This window comes from Solanum tuberosum, unplaced genomic scaffold (genome assembly GCF_000226075.1).
Source record: "Solanum tuberosum cultivar DM 1-3 516 R44 unplaced genomic scaffold, SolTub_3.0 scf00225, whole genome shotgun sequence".
Taxonomy (NCBI): domain Eukaryota; kingdom Viridiplantae; phylum Streptophyta; class Magnoliopsida; order Solanales; family Solanaceae; genus Solanum; species Solanum tuberosum.
The window spans coordinates 458,579-478,654 of record NW_006239149.1 but is presented as its reverse complement, the minus strand read 5'-3'; the positions used below and the strand labels follow the sequence as shown (position 1 = coordinate 478,654).

General features: G+C 36.3%; 1 protein-coding gene across 2 annotated transcripts; it reads left to right on the top strand.

Annotated features, from left to right (window-relative positions):
• The first annotated feature begins 87 nt into the window (after nucleotides 1–87).
• Nucleotides 88–14,929, top strand: LOC102583652 (troponin T, fast skeletal muscle-like). Of its 2 annotated transcripts, none has more exons than XM_006356561.2 (3): nucleotides 88–457; nucleotides 13,695–13,920; nucleotides 14,204–14,929. In XM_006356561.2, the coding sequence occupies exons 1-3, from the start codon at nucleotides 179–181 to the stop codon at nucleotides 14,587–14,589; spliced, it is 891 nt and encodes a 296-aa protein (XP_006356623.1). In that variant the 5' UTR covers nucleotides 88–178; the 3' UTR covers nucleotides 14,590–14,929. The 2 variants fall into 2 exon arrangements, with proteins under 2 accessions (XP_006356623.1, XP_006356622.1); XM_006356560.2 differs by having other exon boundaries at nucleotides 13,695–13,938.
• The last annotated feature ends 5,147 nt before the right edge of the window (nucleotides 14,930–20,076 follow it).

The window sequence follows — 20,076 nt, the reverse complement described above, 5'->3', positions numbered from 1 at the left end:
GCATGTTGCATAATTGCGCAATTATACATAAAATTGGTGTCTCTTTGATAAAAATTATAAAATATATTGATATATATATAAAACCTCCATTCTTCTTTCTCAGTCTCTGTTATCTGCTGATCCAACAACTTCTCCAAACCCTAAATTGAAGAAGAAATATTGGGTTTACTTGGTTGAAATGATGGGGAGTAAAGAAGGGTCTGTGATGGTGAAGAATTCCAATGTATTTGCGGCGCTTGATACTCTGAGGAAGAAGAAGAAATCTGATAAGGAGAAGAGTAAAGGGTCGTCGAAGAAGGAACAGGAGCCGGAAGTTTTGTGGGCTCCGGCGCCGTTGACGGTGAAATCTTGGGCAGATGTTGATGATGAAGATGATGACGATTACTATGCAACCACTGCTCCTCTTCAGTCTTTTGTGGGTTCCAATGAATCTGAAAAAAAACCTGAACCTGTTGAGGTATTGCACTTTTGCCTGCTTTTTATGTTCTGTTCTTTGGGTATGAAAAATTTCTGCTTTTTATGTGTGTTAGATTGTATTTTTCACCTTTTTGATAATCGAAAATTTATTTCCTTGAAAAATTGAACGAACGATGCATCTGAAAAGTGGTTGAAGAAGCCAACTAAACTAACAAAGATAGTGTTAATCACTCTACTGTGTTTCAACCTCGAATTGGTTGGGGCCTGCTGTTTTAGGACCTGAAGAATTCCATTAGGAAGTAGTTTGCTTTCCGAGTAAGTTAGTGGCAAAAACACTAGGTGATTCTTCCCATTTCTGTTGTTGCTGGAAATCTGTTGTTGGTGGATGGTGACAGATATCCCGTGGAATTATTCGAGTTGCGTGAAAGTTGACTTGGACACCACGGTTATTATTATGGTTTTCGGTGCAATATATATAACAAAAGAAACTTTATCAAACTAAGGAAATGAATCACATAGTCATTGAATAATTTTTGAAAGAAATCAAATATCATAATCATACATTGTGTGGTAAAATAACCTAAAAAGAAACAATGATTCTATATAGAGAAGAATATATTTTAATTAACTATTTTTCCGCTAATTTCTCAAATCAAATTGAAAAATAATAATAATTCTTTTACATGTTTCTAACTTCATTTGTCATTTATTTATGTCATCATTAAATCGTAAACCCATCTCTTTTTGTCATCTGTACGAAATCATAAATATTTTTTATAGTACACACGTTTCTTTTGGAAGTAGCCATCATTAGATATGTAATATTTCTGCAACTTGGATTTTATCAAAAGTTATATCTTTTAAATCAGTTAATATTGGAGAGTAATGTTTATCTTTCAAACTCTTAATTCAAGTTAAAAAAAACGATCTTTCTCTTGAACTAATCTATTTTGACAATGGCAAACTTGGAGGAATGTATGTTAAATTACTCAAAATATTTTCAGTTGGCTTCCTTTTCGAATTCATTCTATCCGTAAAAGATCATTTCAGAAACATGATGGGCATATATGATTTGGAGGAATCAATCTAAGAACAATCATCACTTTGCTAATTAAGTGATATTGAGATAAGTTGATTCAAATAACTTTTAGATTTTAAGCCTCTGAAAGTTATAATCCCTACAACATTCACATTCTACTTTAGCCACCCTCTTACTAGGCTACCACAGATGTATTCAGAATTTTTTTTGCCTGCCATATATTTTTACTGTGTTGTAATTCAAAGTCAGCCAATATTGATGTTGTGATATATCTCTGTAAAATTTCAAAGTTCTATACTTTTATGATTAAGAAACTAAGATTTGAGAGTTACCATTAATTAGTGAGAATATGGTGGAAAATGAGATTGCTCAAATGTCGCCATAGAGAGATGGACAATTTTTGCCACCCCCATTCTCCTCATGTGATGCCTAGCATCTTCAACCCAGTCATACCATACTTCGGCTTTTGATCTAGACTCCGTGATGTCGTAAGACTTCCCCCCAGATCTGAAATAAACTCTGTTGTCCATCTGAACAGCAATGGAGTTTAACACTTTTTCTTCTTTCGAGTGGAGTGACATTATACAAGGAAATCCATGTTAGGTAGATTACAGATTAAAAAGATTGAATGTAACTCTGATTTCTTTCTTTCCACAGTGTCCACCATAACTGGGACAATCTTCCATCTCTCTTTCTTTTCTGTTGCATTGCCCACACTGTTCCAGTATTTTAGATACCTTCTACATTCATTGGCTTTACCCATTTGGTCTTTCTTAAGCTGATGAAGGTCCTCCAAAGCTGGTCTGTCCACATGCCATGTAAAAAAGATGGTTGACTCTGCTTGGTCCCCACATAAATTGGTCTGTCCACATGCAATGTAAAAAAGATGGTTGACTCTGCTTGTTCCCCACATAAATAGCATCCAGGACAAAGCTGGAGACCTCTTTTTTTTTTTCTTTCATATCTTCGTGTGTCAACGCTGCTTCCTTTGCCAACAACTCAGAAAAACAGTTCACCTTGTATGGTATCTTTACCTTCCATATCATTTTTCATGGCCATCTCTTCTCCTGATTGTTGAAGCATTAGATCACCCATGTACTGTTTTGTGATATAATACAACCTTACCAAGTTAAAAGAAAAAAGATCTCTAGATGCAGAGTTGATAGTGAAGATTCCCTTGTTGTCTATCTTCTAAACTATTGTGCCATCTGCCCCAGTTAAATTACTCAAATGGGCAGCTGTGTTGTTGAAAGCTGCTATCTTCTCCATTTTCCAATCATTCAGATGCCTTCGGCAGATTCCACCCATGTCTTGTGCACATGTCAGCCACAGTGGCCTGCTGGTCAAGGCATAAGTATGGATGTCTGGATAGAGTTATTTTAGAGGTTCCTGTCTAGTCCATTTGTCCTCCTAGAAGGACACTTCCATGCCATTTCCCACTTTGAAGTTGGTTCTAGTTAAAACTAGTGGCCAAAGGTTCCTGATGGATCTCCAAATGCTACATCCATAGGGGGTAACCACCATCATTATTATCCATTTACCCTCCATTTCATATTTTTCATTAATAACCTCCTCCCATAGCATATTGTCAATTGTTACTTCCGTAGTCATTTCATCATTATGTTTTTGTTGTGCATTTTCATGTCTCTAATACCCACACCTTTTTTTCTTCTTGTTAGCTCCCTCCGTTTAACCAAATGAAACTTTTTTTTGATAACCGAGAAATCCGTCTGTGACCCGCCCTTTGGACCAATCACAGGCTTCTAAACTCCGTGGATAATGGGCCCGCCCTCTACCCTTCTCCACTTAAATACTAACCAAATGAAACTTTTTCTTATCTTTTTTTCTTATCTTCATTTCCTGTCAGAAGAATTCCTTCTTAATGCATCTATCCTCTTCTATCACACTGTCTGAGGCTGGGAAAACAGACATCATGCTAGAAGGTAATGCATGTAAAACATTATTAACCTAAGTCAATCTTCCTCCCAAGGAAAGATATTGACTTTTCCAGTTAGTTAACTTCTTCTCATGCTTTTTTACCACTCCATTCCAACTTCTCCTAGATTTACTTTTGGCACCCAAAAGCATTTCTAAAGATATTGTTGGAAGCTCACCCATTTTGCCTCCCAGAATTGTTGCCAGTTCTCCACCTCCGCTACATATAATTGATGGGATATATCAAGCTCTTCCCCCAATTGATGTGTAGCCCAGAAATTGCTTCAAATATGATGAATATTACCCTCATGATCAACATGTGTCCTCTCACTTCTTCACAAAAAACTAAAGTATCATCTGCATATTACAGATGAGTTATCTCCACATTGTTCGCTGCCCTGTTGCCCACCTGAAATCCTCTGACCCAACCTTTCTTCCTTGGTTTTGTTTGAATAATGTTGGTCGTTCCTTCCCTTGCTAGGATAAAGAGAAAATAGGATGGAGGGTCACCGTGTCTCAAGCTCCTCTGGCAGGAAAAGAAACTACTTGGGGTTCTCTTAATTAATAATAAGAGAATTAACTGTACTAATGCAATATTTTACCCAATTGATCCATGTAGCTCCAAATCCCATCCTCTGCATCATGGGAATCAGAAAATTCCAATTCAGGTGATCATATGCCTTCTGTTTGTCTAGCTTACGTAAAATAGCAGGCTACTAACTTCTTTGCCTGGACTCCAGCCACACACTCATTTTCTATCAGCAGTGCATCCATGATTTATCTGCCTTTTATAAATGTCGTCTGCTGTTTGTCCACTAGTCGGTGTATGCCTTTTTTTCAATTTTTCTGCCAGTAGCTTGGCAATGATCTTGTAAACCCCTCCTATCATATTCTAGGTCTGAAGTCTTGAACTCCAAAGCTCCTATCTTCTTAGGAATTAGAGCCACAAAGGTGGCATTGAGTCTCCTTTAAAAAATTCCTACCTTATGTAAGTTTTGCACTGTTGCAACCAACTCTAGACTGATAATTCCCTATCAATGACTAAAGGATGCCAGGGAGAACCCATCTAGCCCTGGTGTTTTGTCACCTGCACATGCTTTTATGTTCTCGAGGATCTCTTGTTGTTCAAATGGTGCCATCATCAAATTGTTTTCATCTTCTCCTATCATGGGGCAATTCCTCATATCTAGCTGTGGTCTTTAATCTTCTCACTTAGAGTATAACTTCTCATAGTAGGCAACAATCTCCTCTTGCACCTCTTCTGGTTTAGTCAAAATTTTCCCTCTAACTTTTAGCTTGTCAATTGTGTTAATTCTTTTGTGAGTTTTTGCAGTTCTGTGAAAAACCTAGTGTTTCTATCCCCTTGCTTTAACCATTTTGTCATGGATTTCTTTCTCCATATAGTCTCTTCCCTTTTAGCTATGTCTCCAAATTCCATATTGAGTGCTAGTATAGAAGCTATCTCTTCTTCCTTTAGTGCTCTGTGTTCCTGAATCTCCTCTAGTTGAGTTAGCTGTCTCAAAACATTGTGCTTCTGAATACCCAAGTTACCTTGAGAAGTCTTACTCCACTCCTTCTATTTCCCTTGTAGAGCTCTTAGTTTCGCCACCAGAATGTAGTCTGCCTTTCCACTAAAGGTGAAAGAGTCCCACCACACTTGCGCTCTTTCATTGAAACCCTCTGTTTCCAACCGTCAATTTTCAAACTTGAAGTATGACTTTCTACTATCCAATTAACATTATAGGTGAGTGGTCAAAAGTCACTCTGTGTAGGATATTCTGTCTGATGTTCCTAAGTTTGTATCCCATTCTTCTGAAAATAAGAATCTATCTAGTCTAGCTGTTGTGCGTCTGTCACCTTTCTTCCAAGTGAACTACTCCCCCTAACAATGCTAAATCCACTGGCTCCATATCCTCAATAAAATCAGACAAGTTTATCATTCCTTTACTAATTCTGTTGCAATTTTTCTTTTCTGGATCATGTCTGTCTGTGTTGGAAGCCTTAGCAGATTACACAATCACAAGGTCCTGAAACTAGCCTCTAGCTGCCCCAATCTCCCAACAAGTCTCTTTACTCTCCTTTCTATTATTTGGGGAATAAACCCCTGTAAGGTGCCAATTGAAATCATGACACTTCCCAGAAAAACTACAAGTCACTGAATATATTTCCACACTGCTGAGCACTCCTTCCCGTACGCTTTTGTCCCACATACTGACTGTACCTCCTCTAGTCCCACTTTCCTCCAACTGAACATAATTGACTCACTTATATCTGTGATTTCCCCCTCCACCTTCACCACCTGGAAGCAAACCTCATCAGCTTACCAGGTATGTAATATATTTTTGATCATTCCCTTTTTCCTAGCACAATTCAGTTGCCTTGTGCTCCAAGACTTTGTATAACTTCATTATTCTTTTATGGCCAAGTTTCCTCCCTACTTCTAGTACCATAACTCATGAAATTAGTATCCAGCTCTAAACCTTTCAGTTCATTTACCTCTTTCTTTTTAATAACTGACTGCTCCCTTGTTGTTCTTTATTTTTTTGCTTGTTATTATCTATCTTCATAAGAAGTTCTTTTGCCTTTTGGCTTCTCCTCGTACGCTTTGAAATCAACTCCAAATTTGGTATCAACACGATGATGTCTAGTTGAATCCAAATAAGCGTGCTTAGTGTTTAAGCATTTTGTTCTGTTGGTAATTGAATCTTCAATGGAGTTGCATCTTCTGCTACAATGTTGGTGTTCTCTCCTTGCAGCTTCAATTGTATACTCTTCAGTTCCCCTCTCTCGACAACTGTTGACTCTACAGCCACCAAGCTCTCCTTGGTTTGTTCGAACTGGAAAATTTGTTGTTCTTCCTTATCCTGAGTTCCCAATTTCTCAAAGCTTATTGTGTGTACTGGGTTGATAAGTTTGCAATTATCTCGATGTTTACTATGTCCATCTCCTGGGCTTCAGAATTAGAATAACTTTCTGTCTTCTCTTTTACTTCCAAGGTTCTAAGGCCCAAATTAACCCCCTTTAAGGACTTGGCCCACTACAACACATAGTCGCCCTTTCCATTTTGAATTCTGCTCACGTGCCTTCCAATTTGAAAACTCCTCATTTTCGAGGTGCCCACGTGCACGTGGTTTGATTTGAGGACTGTTAGATCCTTCACTAAAAAGGGTTCTCCCTTCATTACCCTCTGAACCATAACCTGCACCTTCACTTTCCCCCTCTATTTTCATTGGCAGCAGAGCTTCACACCAGATCGGAATAATATTCACAAAACCTTCACTGGTCACCTCTATCGACTTCGGTACCATCTTTCTGTTGCCCTTCACCTTGATATGAATCTAGTATAGGTTGTTTTTGAGAGATGTCTCCTCTTCTGTCTCATTAAATCCTCCACACTGATCTCCAAGCTGCTTAAATATTTTCTGGTACCACATGCTCAAAGGTAGCCCCAGAAGTCTTATCCAGACCCAGTCTCTCCTCTCCTTACTTCTGCTGGCCAACACTTTTCGTAGTTGACTTCCACCAGTCGATATTAAGCTTCATCTTCTTCTAGATCCACACTGTCAACATCACGTGCTCTATCGAAAATCTTGAAGGAAGTTCAAACAAGAACTGTCCTTCGTTCATAGCGAAAACACTAACACCTGTGGCTGCTGACTTCTAGGTATTGCGTACCCATCTCCTTACAACATTCAAGATTGGAGTCTCCTGTAATGGGTTCTTAAATTTTCCGACAATACATCTATTGAGCAGATCCTCTCCGATGCCGACCTTCCACCCAGGATTTATATGCTATCACCTACAACTTGTATTTGTGCCTGCTTTGTCCTCTCCGTCGTTCATCTGTTGTTGTTGAAGGCTTCTTTGAAAAAGGTTCCAAGTTGTCTTTCACTGTTTTTCTGTGCTTTTTGTTTTCCTGGTGCCTCGTGGATAAACTTTGCTATTTTCTGTGCAATGTTCCCCCAACCTCCATTGTATGAAGATTCCGGAGTAATAATGACAGATTTGCTCAGATTTCGAATGGAAATAAAGCTGACATATCTACCATTCTCGTGGTATTTAAGAGTGCAACAACATTCTGAGAAGTGATCCTTTAATTTCCATTTCCAAACTACTTTTCCCTGTTACTTTAATGCTTCAATAAATACTGAAACTGTGAGAAATATAAGAAAAGAATATTATTAAATTGTTGTTGTGTACATTATTACATTGAGATCCTATTTATAGACCCTAGAATACAATCCTTTACCAAGTAGGATACTATTTAGTATTCCTATTTCTATTTCTATTACTATTCCTATTCTAATAGGATTGTATAAACCTATTGTTATTCTAATAGGATTGTATAAACATATTCCTATTCTAATAGGATTGTATAAATCTATTCCTATTCTAACACTCCCCCTCAAGCTAGTGCATACAATTCATGTACCTAGCTTGTTACAAATGTAATTAACACAAGGATTGATGAGGAGCTTGGTGAGATATCTGCAAGTTGATCACTCGGCTTCACAAAATTGACAATCAATCTCAATGTGCTTGGTCTTCTCATGAAATATTGAATTTGATGCATAATGCTGATAAAACACAGAGTGATAAAATTACAGTGTTGGAACTTCCCAAACCAAACTTGCAAAGATTGTTTCAGACCATAGAGTGACTTACGTAATCAACATACAAGGCTACTAAACTCCTCCTGAGCAACAAAATTAGGTGGTTGCTCCATATAGACTTCTTCACAATGTAGTGGTCGTTGTAAGTGCTCAAAATCTAGTATAAATTATATGGATCATGTTCGAATCAATAGACGAGTCGATATCAAAAACTGGCCGGAACATGCTCATATGCCGGAGTATTAGATTTGATGGCTAAAAGTGGTCACAATCTAAGAAATAAAATTATATGTGTAGGGTCGGAATGATGTCAACGACCCAACAAGAAAATAGAAATTATATAGGATAGTTCGAATTGATGGAACGACTCCATTGAAAAAGAAATAATATGGGTAGGATCGGAATGATGGCACGACCCTAGTGAAAAAGAAAAAACTATATCGGTAGGAGTCACCGGAAAGACGAATGGAACTACGCAAATCAAATCTGAGGAGTCACTGAAAAGACACATGATGCTATGCAACTCAGATATGAGAAAGTAGTTCGGAAAAATCCACGGTACTACACAAATTAAATATGAAAAGTAGTCCGGAGAGATGCACGGTGCTACGCAAATAAGATATGCAAAAAAAGGTAGTCACCGGAAGGATAATAAGGTGCTATGCAAATTAAATATGAAAAGTAGTCACCAAAAAGATGGCGCGGTGCTACGCAAACCAGATATGAAAAAGTAGTCACCAAAAAGATCGCACGGTGCTACACAAATTAAATATGAAAAAGTAGTCACCGGAATGATGGCACGGTGCTACACAAATTAAATATGATAAATTAGTCACCGGAATGATGGCACAGTGCTACACAAATTAGATATAAGAAAGTAGTCACTGGAATGATGGCACGGTGCTACACAAATTAGATATGAGAAAATAGTCACTAGAAAAATACACGGTGACCCAACTTTTGCTAACATAATCGTTGGCCGAACGGGCAACATATATGGATAATAGCCGCCCGCCGGCAGCGGAAGCTCTTTGATTGTTTACCAAGATCGTAGAGGCTCTGATACCATGTGAGAAATATAAGAAAAGAATATTATTAAATTGTTGTTGTGTACATTATTACATTGAGATCCTATTTATAGACCCTAGAATACAATCCTTTACCAAATAGGATACTATTTAGTATTCCTATTTCTATTACTATTCCTATTCTAATAGGATTGTATAAATCTATTCCTAATTTTAACAGAAACTAAGCACTTCAAGACTTTAATGCTAATCTTCACCTTCATTAAATTCCGACTTCACTTGATCCATTCATACTAGGTTTCTCCGCACCGTATTTACACCTAATGATTTCGTAAGATTTGAATCCTGAATTGTAGAATATACTTTTCCCCCAATTGAAAAAGTTTCGGTCATAAGTTGCCGGAGTAGGCCCCAGACAGAGTGAAATCGACTTTAGGTTTTAAGTTGACTTGCCTTGATAGCCGTGCTTGAGAGCATTTTTATAGTTCTATCATTTGTCCTTTTTAAACTATTGTACATATATTATGGTGCCTTCTTCCTTTTCTAAGAATGAAATAACTCAAATTGTCCATTTCTCATATTCATTGAGCCATAATCAAGCTGGCGATAATCTCTTCTAGCTTTTATTATTATGTCCACATTGTTTGATCTACATGAATTGCCACCAATCTAGTATCCAATTTCAATGTTAATAGATATTGCTCTACTCTTGGCTCTTGCCCATCCCGTCATTAGGAGTGCATAACCAATTTTAAAGCCTATTTTTTCTCTAAATTTATCATCACTACGTACACAAATATTTTGGCTTAATAAAAGGGCCGCTTAATGTAGACTCACAGAGTACTAAGTAGGTAACCCTTGCTCAATAGAAGTATTCAACAGAAATTTTCATTCATAGGTGATTCAATAATTTCAACTTCTATCTTATATACCCCATTAGATATATCTATATGTTCTGGTCTTAAAAATAACTAATATGCAAGAAAATATGATGGTACTTCCGTCAATTATGCCAAAATTGTGGGGGGTATATTTTCTTACAATTAATGCTAAAGAAGATAAACTTTTGGTGAAGCCATTAGACCATCCCTGTTATTGTATTACTTGACCACATTGCTAAAGATCATTCAATATAAAAACTACCTTGTGCAAAAGAATTTGATTTTAAATTCTGTCAGCCTTAAAACTAAGACTACACATAATCACAATAAACGGAAGTTTGATTATGACAAGACTAAAAACTGTTTTTTCAGATATGAGAGGACTCATTATGTTCCAAAATCTTATTTACTAACACTCAATTAAATAGAAGGACAATAACAGGTTATAGCTTACTTGTGTGATGTGTCATAATATTATAGTAATAGTACAACATGATCTTATAAATTGAAAAGTGATTATGAGTCATGAACGACCGTACTAAGCTAGTTGAGGAGTATTTAGCCAGTTCCTGATTTCATATTCTCTCAAGTTTCATCCATTTCTCATAATATTTGCAAAGGACTTCTTTTCGTCTGTAAAATTTTCTACCCTCTATGGAACAAAAGGAACCAAACTTTAAAAGATTGAGCCACATAACCTGTCAAACAGACAACAACCTTTGTTCAAGCTTTTATTCTTGCATCCATGTACTTGTGATATACCTTGATTAGCCACCATTCCAGCTTTCCATTTCAGTGCTAATATATATTGCTCTACTTTTTCCCATCATGGCATTGGGGTTAGTGCATAATCAATTTTAAAGTCTATTTTTTCTCTCAATTCATCATAACTATGTAGACATTTCGCTTCAAATAAACTACAAAAGGCTTAATATAGAGTACTATAACCTTTGCTGTGAGAAATCCTAAAAGTCAGTAGTGCACACTGATTTAAGAAATCTTCTAGAGAAATTAAATAAGATAAAAATGAATCTCAGTACCATGTCATCTGCATGACCATCGTCACGGTGTAGAGACACAGTGATAGCACTTAAATCAGCAACAGCTCTACTACCGCCGTCATTGAGATTAAAGTGCTTTGTCATTTCTTCTTGTCGAGGCCACAATAATAGCATCATTACTGGGACAGAGTTCAGTTATGTGACATATTTAAATGCCCTTTAAGCTGCCCTATAAAGAAGGAATGACATCCACTTTGGGACCTAGGACTCCATTGTGTGTGTATGGATATTTTTTAATTGATTAAATCTCTAAGAGATAAAAGATTTATCAAATCCCAATATATATAAAATTATTTAACAAATAAAATTTCATTTTTTTTTTGATAACCGAGAAATCCATCTGTGACCCGCCCTTTGGACCAATCACAGCCTTCTAAACTCGGTGGATAATGGGCCCGCCCCTCTACGCTTCTCCACTTAAATACCGGGCTTTGCTTTGCATGGTGTGGGGCTTGAACCTGTGACCTAAGCCACAAATCCTCCACCTTTTGCCACTTGAGCTAGGCCTTGGGGGCTAAAATTTCATTTTAAGTTGCCTGAAAATGATGGAATGAAATCAACATTAGCTAACATGATTCAAAAAGACTTCATTGTACATGGAGCAGTTGTTTCAACTGCATATCTATAATTTAAAATTCTATAATTAAATTTTTAATTCACAACTACTTCTTTTTATCAATGTTCCAATTTTATTTTTTTAAAATTACTTGAAATTGAATCCACGGTCTTCATGGTTATTTTGCAGTAGATTTTTTTCTACCATCAGAACATCTGCGATTTCTTGTAGTCCCTAACAAACAGGTTTCTAACCTAGCTAAGAGAACTCTTGGCGACGGCTAGACTAATGTAAGTGAAACAATAATTGTTAAGTGTGAATTCCAAGTTCCAATAGTTAATACGACAGATAGGATGATTGTTTCCATTGTGTTATGTTATTACTTAAATCCTTGTGTGATTTTTGGTTCTAAAAGTATTCTCCTGTTGAAATTGGAAAATGGGGCATGTGGCTGCAAGTGTAGCTAGGCTTTTCCTTTTTGTTTTGGATGCTAGGAGTTTCACCAGTTAATAGTTTATTCCATGCATGTTTTACATTCTTTTTCTACTATAGAAGCTATCCATCTTGTGAGGAGAGACCAGTGGAGAAGTAAAGGGAGGGGAAGAAAGACCTGCATATGGTGTTTAGTGATGTAGAGTAGACTCACGACAGTCCCAAGAGAGGTCCTATGGGGATGTCTTCAGGCTAGAGGTATGCTAGAAGCTTACATCAGGGTGAGGAAAGACATGATGGAGCCAAGACCCAAGTAAGCATAGTGGGAGGAGACACAAAACACTTCTCGGTCAAGATGGGGTTGCACTAGGAATTAACACTTGACCATGTTATTTTGCCTTGGTGATGATGAATTGATGCACCATATCCAAGGTGAGGTGCCATGGTCTGTTATTTGCAGATGATATAGTACTGATTGATAAGATTTACGGTGGAGTTAATGCTACGTTAAAGGTTTGGAGACAAACCATGAAGTCTATAGGGTTCAGGTTGAGTAGGACCAAAACAAAATACTTAGTGCAAGTTCAGTGATGCATTTGGTGAGGTAGGTGTAGAAGTAAGTTTTTATTCATAGGCCATCCCCAAGAAAGCAAGTTTCAAGTATCTTGGGTCTTTAATCCAAGGAAATTGGGAGATGATGATGATGCCACACATTATATTGGTGCGCGATGGATGAAATAGAGGCTCATCCCCGAGTCATGTGATAAAAAAATTCCACCAAATCTTAAGGGTAAGTTCTATAGAGTGATGATTAAACCAACTTTGTTATATGGAGCTAAGTTTTAGCCAGTCGACAACTCACATGTTTAGAAAATGCAAGCTGCGGAAATGAGGATGTTGAGATGGATGTGTAGTTATACTAAGAGATATAACATTAAGAATGATAATATTTAGGATAGAGTGGGGATGATTTATGTGGTAGACAAGATGAGGGAGACGAGATAGATGGTTTGGACATGTGAAGAAGATATGCGAAGATGCTCCAATAAGGAGGTGTGGGAGGTTGGGGATATATTGAGTATGAAGAGAGGTAGAAGTAAGTCAAAAAGTGAGGTGATTACACCGTATATGATGCAGCTTCAACTTATCGTGGACATGTCCTTAGATATGAGGGTATGGAGGTAACAGATTAGGATATAAGGTTAGTAGGTAGTTGTGCTATGACTTGCTTTACGGTGGGTTTAGGCTTCGTGGGAGTGCTGTGTCTGTCGTAGTATTAGCCTTGTGCATGTAATTTCTTTTACTAACAATATTATTTGTTGCTGTTATTTTTTCTTTTCCTTGGATGCTCTGTACTGCTTTCCTTGTTATTTGACATGTCGTTCTTCATTCTGGGATTTCCTTTTTTCGTGAATACTTTGATTTGTTGCACTTGTGCCGATGGTCTTTCGGAAACAACATAGAGGTAAGGTCTGCGTACATTCCAACCTTCCCAGACCCCACTGTGGGATTTTACTGGGTATGTTGTTGTTGACTCACTCTCATGTCTGTTTCTGCGTCTATTTGTTCTCCTAATTGGAAGGATAAATCTTCTTTTATAAGGAGATATAAAGTTTGAAGAGAAGAAAATGAAGGAGAGATAACACACAATCTATATTTGGTAGCCATAAAAAATTGAACCTTTTTTTGAGTTAGTATTGTGCATATACTGAAGTTGTAATTGGACTTGCAGGAAACCGAAAGCGAAGACGACCTTCTTGATGAAGATGAAGATGTGGAGGACAATGACCACGAATCTGAGGTTCCAGAACATGCTGATCCAGTAGGCCAAAAGATAGAAGCTTCACCAGCTCCTAAAGAAACTGAGAGACAGCTATCAAAGAAAGAGAGAAGGAAGAAGGAGCTTGCTGAATTGGACTCGCTTTTAGCTGATTTTGGGGTTGAACAGAAGGAGAAAGGTCCAGACGACTTATCTGGTAATTCTTCTTCTCATTTACTGATTACAGTGTTATCCTTCTATCTCCTCCCTTAGTAAATAGTGGTCGAAGTTGGGTGATGAAATTGATGTCCTACCTCCTTAGGATTGATATCATATTCCTTTGCATTTTATAGACTCTTTAAACATGTCTACTTTCTTTTCTTTTGTCAGCACTTGTTGGTCATCATGTGGTTAAGATGGCTAGCTTCATTCTATGGGTATCTGAAGGTGGATTTTCCTAAATGTTTCTCTTATAATTACAGATGTTGCCAATGAGAAGAAAGAGGGTCAGCCAGCAGAAGATGTGGAAAAGAAAAATGGTGGGGCTATAGAGCCTAAAAGTGCTAAGAAGAAGAAAAAGAAGGATAAAGCATCCAAAGAGGAGAAGGAATCAGAGGATCAGCCAAACAGCGTTGGTGCAACTGTTCTACTAGAGGAAACTGGAGGAGCTGAGCAAGTAGAAGATGCATCTACGGTGGATATGAAGGAGAGGCTGAAAAGGGTGGCATCGGCAAAGAAAAAGAAATCCGGCAAAGAGACAGATGGTGCTGCAAGAGCTGCCGCAACAGAGGCTGCTGCAAGGAGTGCCAGGCTTGCTGCAGCAAAGAAGAAAGAGAAGAGCCATTACAACCAGCAGCCAATGCGGTAAATTCTACCCAGCTTGGAATGATTAGCGTCAATGGTCCGAGTTCCAAACAGTTTGGTACACCAAATCGTTGTTTTGCTGATGTACAAAAAGATTTGGGCTCTAAGTTTTGGTCTTTAGGGCACAAGACTATGGACTAGTTCTTGGAGCTTAGATTAAAAGGTAAAGAGAAATGAGAAAAGTTTTACAAAAAAAATAATGTGTCTGGCTGGACAATTTTGCTGTATGTGAATGGTATTTGGAGATCTAGAGAGTTAAGTTTATGTGTAAAAGTAGCACATTGATGCTAGTGCCTATTGAATTAAGGTTTGGTGAATGAAATACAAGTAGAATTGTTTTTTTATTGGTTATGTGAGGCATGATCTCGCCTGTTAGTTCATTTTCTTTGTTGAGGCGATTGTGTGGACTCCGTATGTCCCCGGCTTATACCAGAAATTAGAGAAGGATGTGAGGTGAATATACTATTCAACATGTAACCTAAGTTGCACAGACTCTTCACTTTCTGTGCAGCATTTATGTCGGATTCTCCAAAAATAGTTTTTGGAGAATACGACAAGCACTCGTTGATATTTTGAAGAGTTCGAGTAACATAGCCTGATGTGAGGTGAATATACTATTCAACATGTAACCTAAGTTGCACAGACTCTTCACTTTCTGTGCAGCATTTATGTCGGATTCTCCAAAAATAGTTTTTGGAGAATACGACAAACACTCTTTGATATTTTTGAAGAGTTCGAGTAACATAGCCTACTGAATTAGTTGAGACATGCACAACCTGTTCCTTTACCATCTTTGCCTCCTTTCCCTCTTCTTTTGCCACTACAACTGCTAACCTCAGTACCACTCTCTGCCTCTTGTAAATTGACTTGGTTTTATTTTTAATGATTTGTCTGTCTCGATGGATCGCTAGAGACGACCAACGATTTTCAGATTTGGTCATGCTCCCTCTCCTTGCACAGACAACTTCGTCCTCGCCAAAGAAGACGGGATTGATTTGTGGTGGAGGACGGTGGAATAAAGCTGAAGCTACAATGGTGTTGGGAGTGGGCTCATGATAATGTCCAAATTATGATGATGATTGACGTATATTGTATGTTATCTTCAACAAGTCTTCTTCTTCTTTTTTGGTTTGCAACTCCATTGTGAATGTAATCTGTTGAGTGAACGTATACAATCTATTATGATTATATACAACAAAATTAAGTAAATTCATATGATCTATTGTTGATTGTATCCAAAATTGTATTTGGTGGTACAACCATTAGAGTGATTAAATTCACTGTAATTCGTTATATGAGAAACAAAATATAGTTTGTTGAGTGAACGCATACAACCTATCATATGACTGTATGCGCTGATGCAACGAAATTAAGTAAATTCACATGATTTATAATTATGCTTGTATCCATCAAGATTGTATATATTAATACTTCGAAAAAATGGTCAAATGAACCCCCAATCTATTAGTCAATTTTCAACTACACACTTATATTTTATGGGGGTCCTATTACCCCCCTAAACATTTTAAAAGTAGAATATATTACCCCTTAAAAGGTCACACCCAGATTTATGGTAAGCAGTGTGTTGCACGCGTGGTGCCACGTAACATATATGGTACTTTTTTTTATATAAAAATATAATTTAATTCTTTTTACCTTATTCTATTTCCCTTCTATGTTTTTTCTTTTCTTTTTCAGCTGATTTCTTCTTTTCTTTTTTCTTTTTCTATCCTTTTCTTTGACTAAAAATTTTCTACCATTGAAGTGGAAACTCCAAGTTCCATCTGTAACCTCAAAAGATTTAGTTTCTTAATCTAAGTTCCCAATTTTCTTATACAACTATTTCAACATGCAATATTTGGACCTTTTTCAAAATTAATTTGTGGGTCTCATACCATTGGATATTCATCGGCTTCAAAAACTTCAATATCTTGATTTTGGGGAACAATTTTATTAGAGATATCCGTCGCCAACCGAAAATTTGACGGAGCTATAGATCTTATATATGCATATGAACTTTATTTTTTCGGTAAAACACAATAACATAGCCAATCTTGAATATCTAGGTTCGGTATTTAATGGGTTTTCTGACTTTCTCTGATGAGAATATTGTTGGAGTTTGAAAAGATTAAAAAAAAAAGAATGAAATATGAATTTAAATGGTGAAATCCTTAAAAGTTTACCAACTATCGAAGTCTTGAGCATATTGATTTGGCTTACAATAATCTAAAAAGGAGAAATTTTTATTTGGGTTGTTCATGTTAAAGAATTTGATGTTCATATACTTATATAGTAATCAACGCTAGCTATATGCTTAACACATGCAAGTTGAACGTTGTTTTTGGGGAGCTGGGCAGAAGGAAAAGAGGCTCCTAGCTAAAGGTTTACTATTTGATGTTTTCCAAAGTCTCAAATTGGTTCCGGCCTTGTTTCGTAGTGAATTTATAGATTTGAACTTTTGGATCTGATTCGGATCTGGATTTCTTCAATTTTGTGTGTTGTTGTAGTTGAAGTAGTAAAAAATTAATTGTAAAAGATACTAATTTTGACCTTGATGCTTTGTTAGTTTTATTTACTCAACTGAGTTTTCTCTATATTGTTCAATTTCATGTTGTGCTTGAACTTATGAACACTTGGCTATGGGAAAGTGTTTATTTTTAATTTGATCCTGTGTTTTTTTAATTTTTGCTAGTGAAGTCAATTTCTTTTGAGAAAAAGAAGAAGGAGATAGTGTCACTAGTAACAATTATTAATAGTGAGATAATTTCATACTGTTTTTTTCTTCTTCAGGGAACTTAGATCTGGTGGAGTACTGAAGAAATAGAGAAAGAAGAGAGAAAGTAAAATGAAAAAGATAAAGAAAGAAAATGAAAAACATAAATAGAGTAAAAGTAAAGTAAAATGAAAAAGATAAAGAAAGAAAATGAAAAACATAAATAGAGTAAAAGTAAAGTAAAATGAAAAATATAAAAGATTAGAAAATTAATATTAAAAAGAAAAGTAAGAAAGTTTGCCTCTCACTCTCTTTAAGAAGGTGAATTACACTTTCTTTGCCAACTCAGCATTAGAGAGCAAATAATTCTACTATAAAATAGTTCAGGGGGATAATAGGACCCTCCTAAAATATAAGTGTGTAGTTGAGAATCGACTAATAGATTGGGGGGTCATTTGACCATTTTCTCTTAATACTTCCATTAGAACGAATAAATATAAGTGATACAAAATGATAATAATTAATATGTATTAATACATCCATTAGAGCGAATAAATTTAAGCGATACAGAACGGTAACAATTGATATAGTAAAGAGAAAGAATACAAGTGAAATTATGCAAATAAATAAGAAAACGAAATAAATCCACTTCATTTATTACAATCGATTCTATTTATTTCCTTTAGTCAAACAATAAGAGGAAGCGCTTGAGCGAAAGGAGAAGACACAAAAAGAAAAGATGCATCTATCCCTAGAGATGCAAGAGCTTGCCTTAGCACAAACCCTAGAGATGCAGGAGCTTGCCTTAGGACAAAAATTGTTGATATTCAAATGGTGTATGGAGCTGCTTAATTATCCTAAGACTTCAACCCCATCTTACATCAAAGTAAGTTTAGCTGGATCGAGAGAATCTGTGTAGGTATGACCGAAAGAAGGGGAAATTCCATCTCTGTCTCTGTTCGTGTAAAGTCATGGCCTAACCTAATTGGTGAATGAGCCTACAAATGGTAATCGCTTTGTATTTGTCATCTCTTTAAAAAAACTGATAGACTAGAAATAATATTTTTAAATTTCCGTAATTCTCAGTCATCTATCTTCTTTCTTTCGATACACTAATGTCCATATAAATATTGAATATAAGTGATACAAAAATCCTTGTAATTATTTAAACTATAGAGGTAGATATCTAAGCCATAGACCATAGTCAATTATGAGAATTTGTACATAAAATTCGTGTATGATTATAAAAAGGCAAAAGGCATAAATTGCCCCCTAAACTTGTATCCAAAAGTCATTTACACACGTTAACTAATGGGGGGGGGGGACCTATTACACACCTTAAGTACATAAAAGTATATTTATTTTCCCCTTCCGTCACTCAACCCAGGGCGCGTTTCGCTCCACATAGTTGAGCGCGTCAACACGCTAATAAAGTCATTTTTATTTATTTTTTTAATTAAAAAACCCAACCCAACGGTTATATTCCCATTCTCTTCATATAACCTACCCACCCGACCCTAATGAACAAAAACCCTAAATTTTCATCCAAAAATCTGAATCAAGAACCCTAAATTCAAACATAGTTCAAAATTCCTTCTTTTGAATCAAAGGTTACTCTTTTTCATTATTATTCATTCATCTCCTTTTCATTTTGATTCATTTCTCTCTTTTTCATTTTGATTTGTTTCTATCTATTTCGTATTTTGAATTTTTAGTTTGATTCGCGGTAATTCTTATTAAGGTGCTACAACGGCTCGAATAAGCTTGACTCGGCTCTGTTTACAAGAGGAAGATCATGAATTGGAAGAGGTGCGATGCAAACATGGATTTGTTTTGCGTTTGCTGACCTCTTGGACCCCGAGAAATCCTAGTAGAAGATTAGGGTTGTCCTTACTATGGGGTAAGTTAATCTTTTTTAAGAGTTGAGTAATTCGTTTTGTTGTTTCAAGATCCATAGAATGATTCATTTTGTTTTTTAAGAATGCTAGATCATGCTATTTTTGGCTTGGGAAAGATGATTATATTGATCCAAGATCCAAATTTATGATTCCCAAGTTGTTGGGAAGAATTGCGGAGCTTGAACATAGTGTTGAATCTTCTCGAAAAGTTGAAACTTCGGATAAGGAAATCAACAAGCCTACTAAGTCGACCAAATCTATGGAAAGCAAAATAGATATGAAGAAGAAAGAGTAAAAAATGGACAATTTTGATGATGATTTGAAGAAGATGAAAGCAGTTGAAAAGAAATGGAAAAACAAATTGGCCAAGTCCAAGAAAAGGGAGAAACAACTTTGGATTGCTCTGTTGTGTGTTTGTATTTTAGGTGTAAGTTTAGTATTTCAAAGAGTATTGTTTCTGAAAGGAGAAGGACATTCAAGGAAATTGTCATGATCTCTTCTTTGTACCAAAAATTTGCAATATTGTGTTGAACTTGTAATGCTTTTGTGTAATGAAAAGAATTTACAAAGCTCTTATCTTAATTTGTCTCATTTATTGTTGCAAGTATTTGATTTTGTATTTGATCATAAACTATACATTTAGTGTGTACAACTATCTGCTCAACTGTCTAAACTATACGTTTGTGTAGCCACTGCTAAAGTAGTCACTAATTGCCCTCCATAAACACAGAAACCATCAACTAAAAGAGAAGCAATATTGTTACATAAACAGACATTCATAACTGCATAATCATTAATCAAAATAGAAATTAATATCTGTCAAAACAGTTACATAATCAGACACCACAAATCAAAATGCAATCACAACTGCAATTCATTA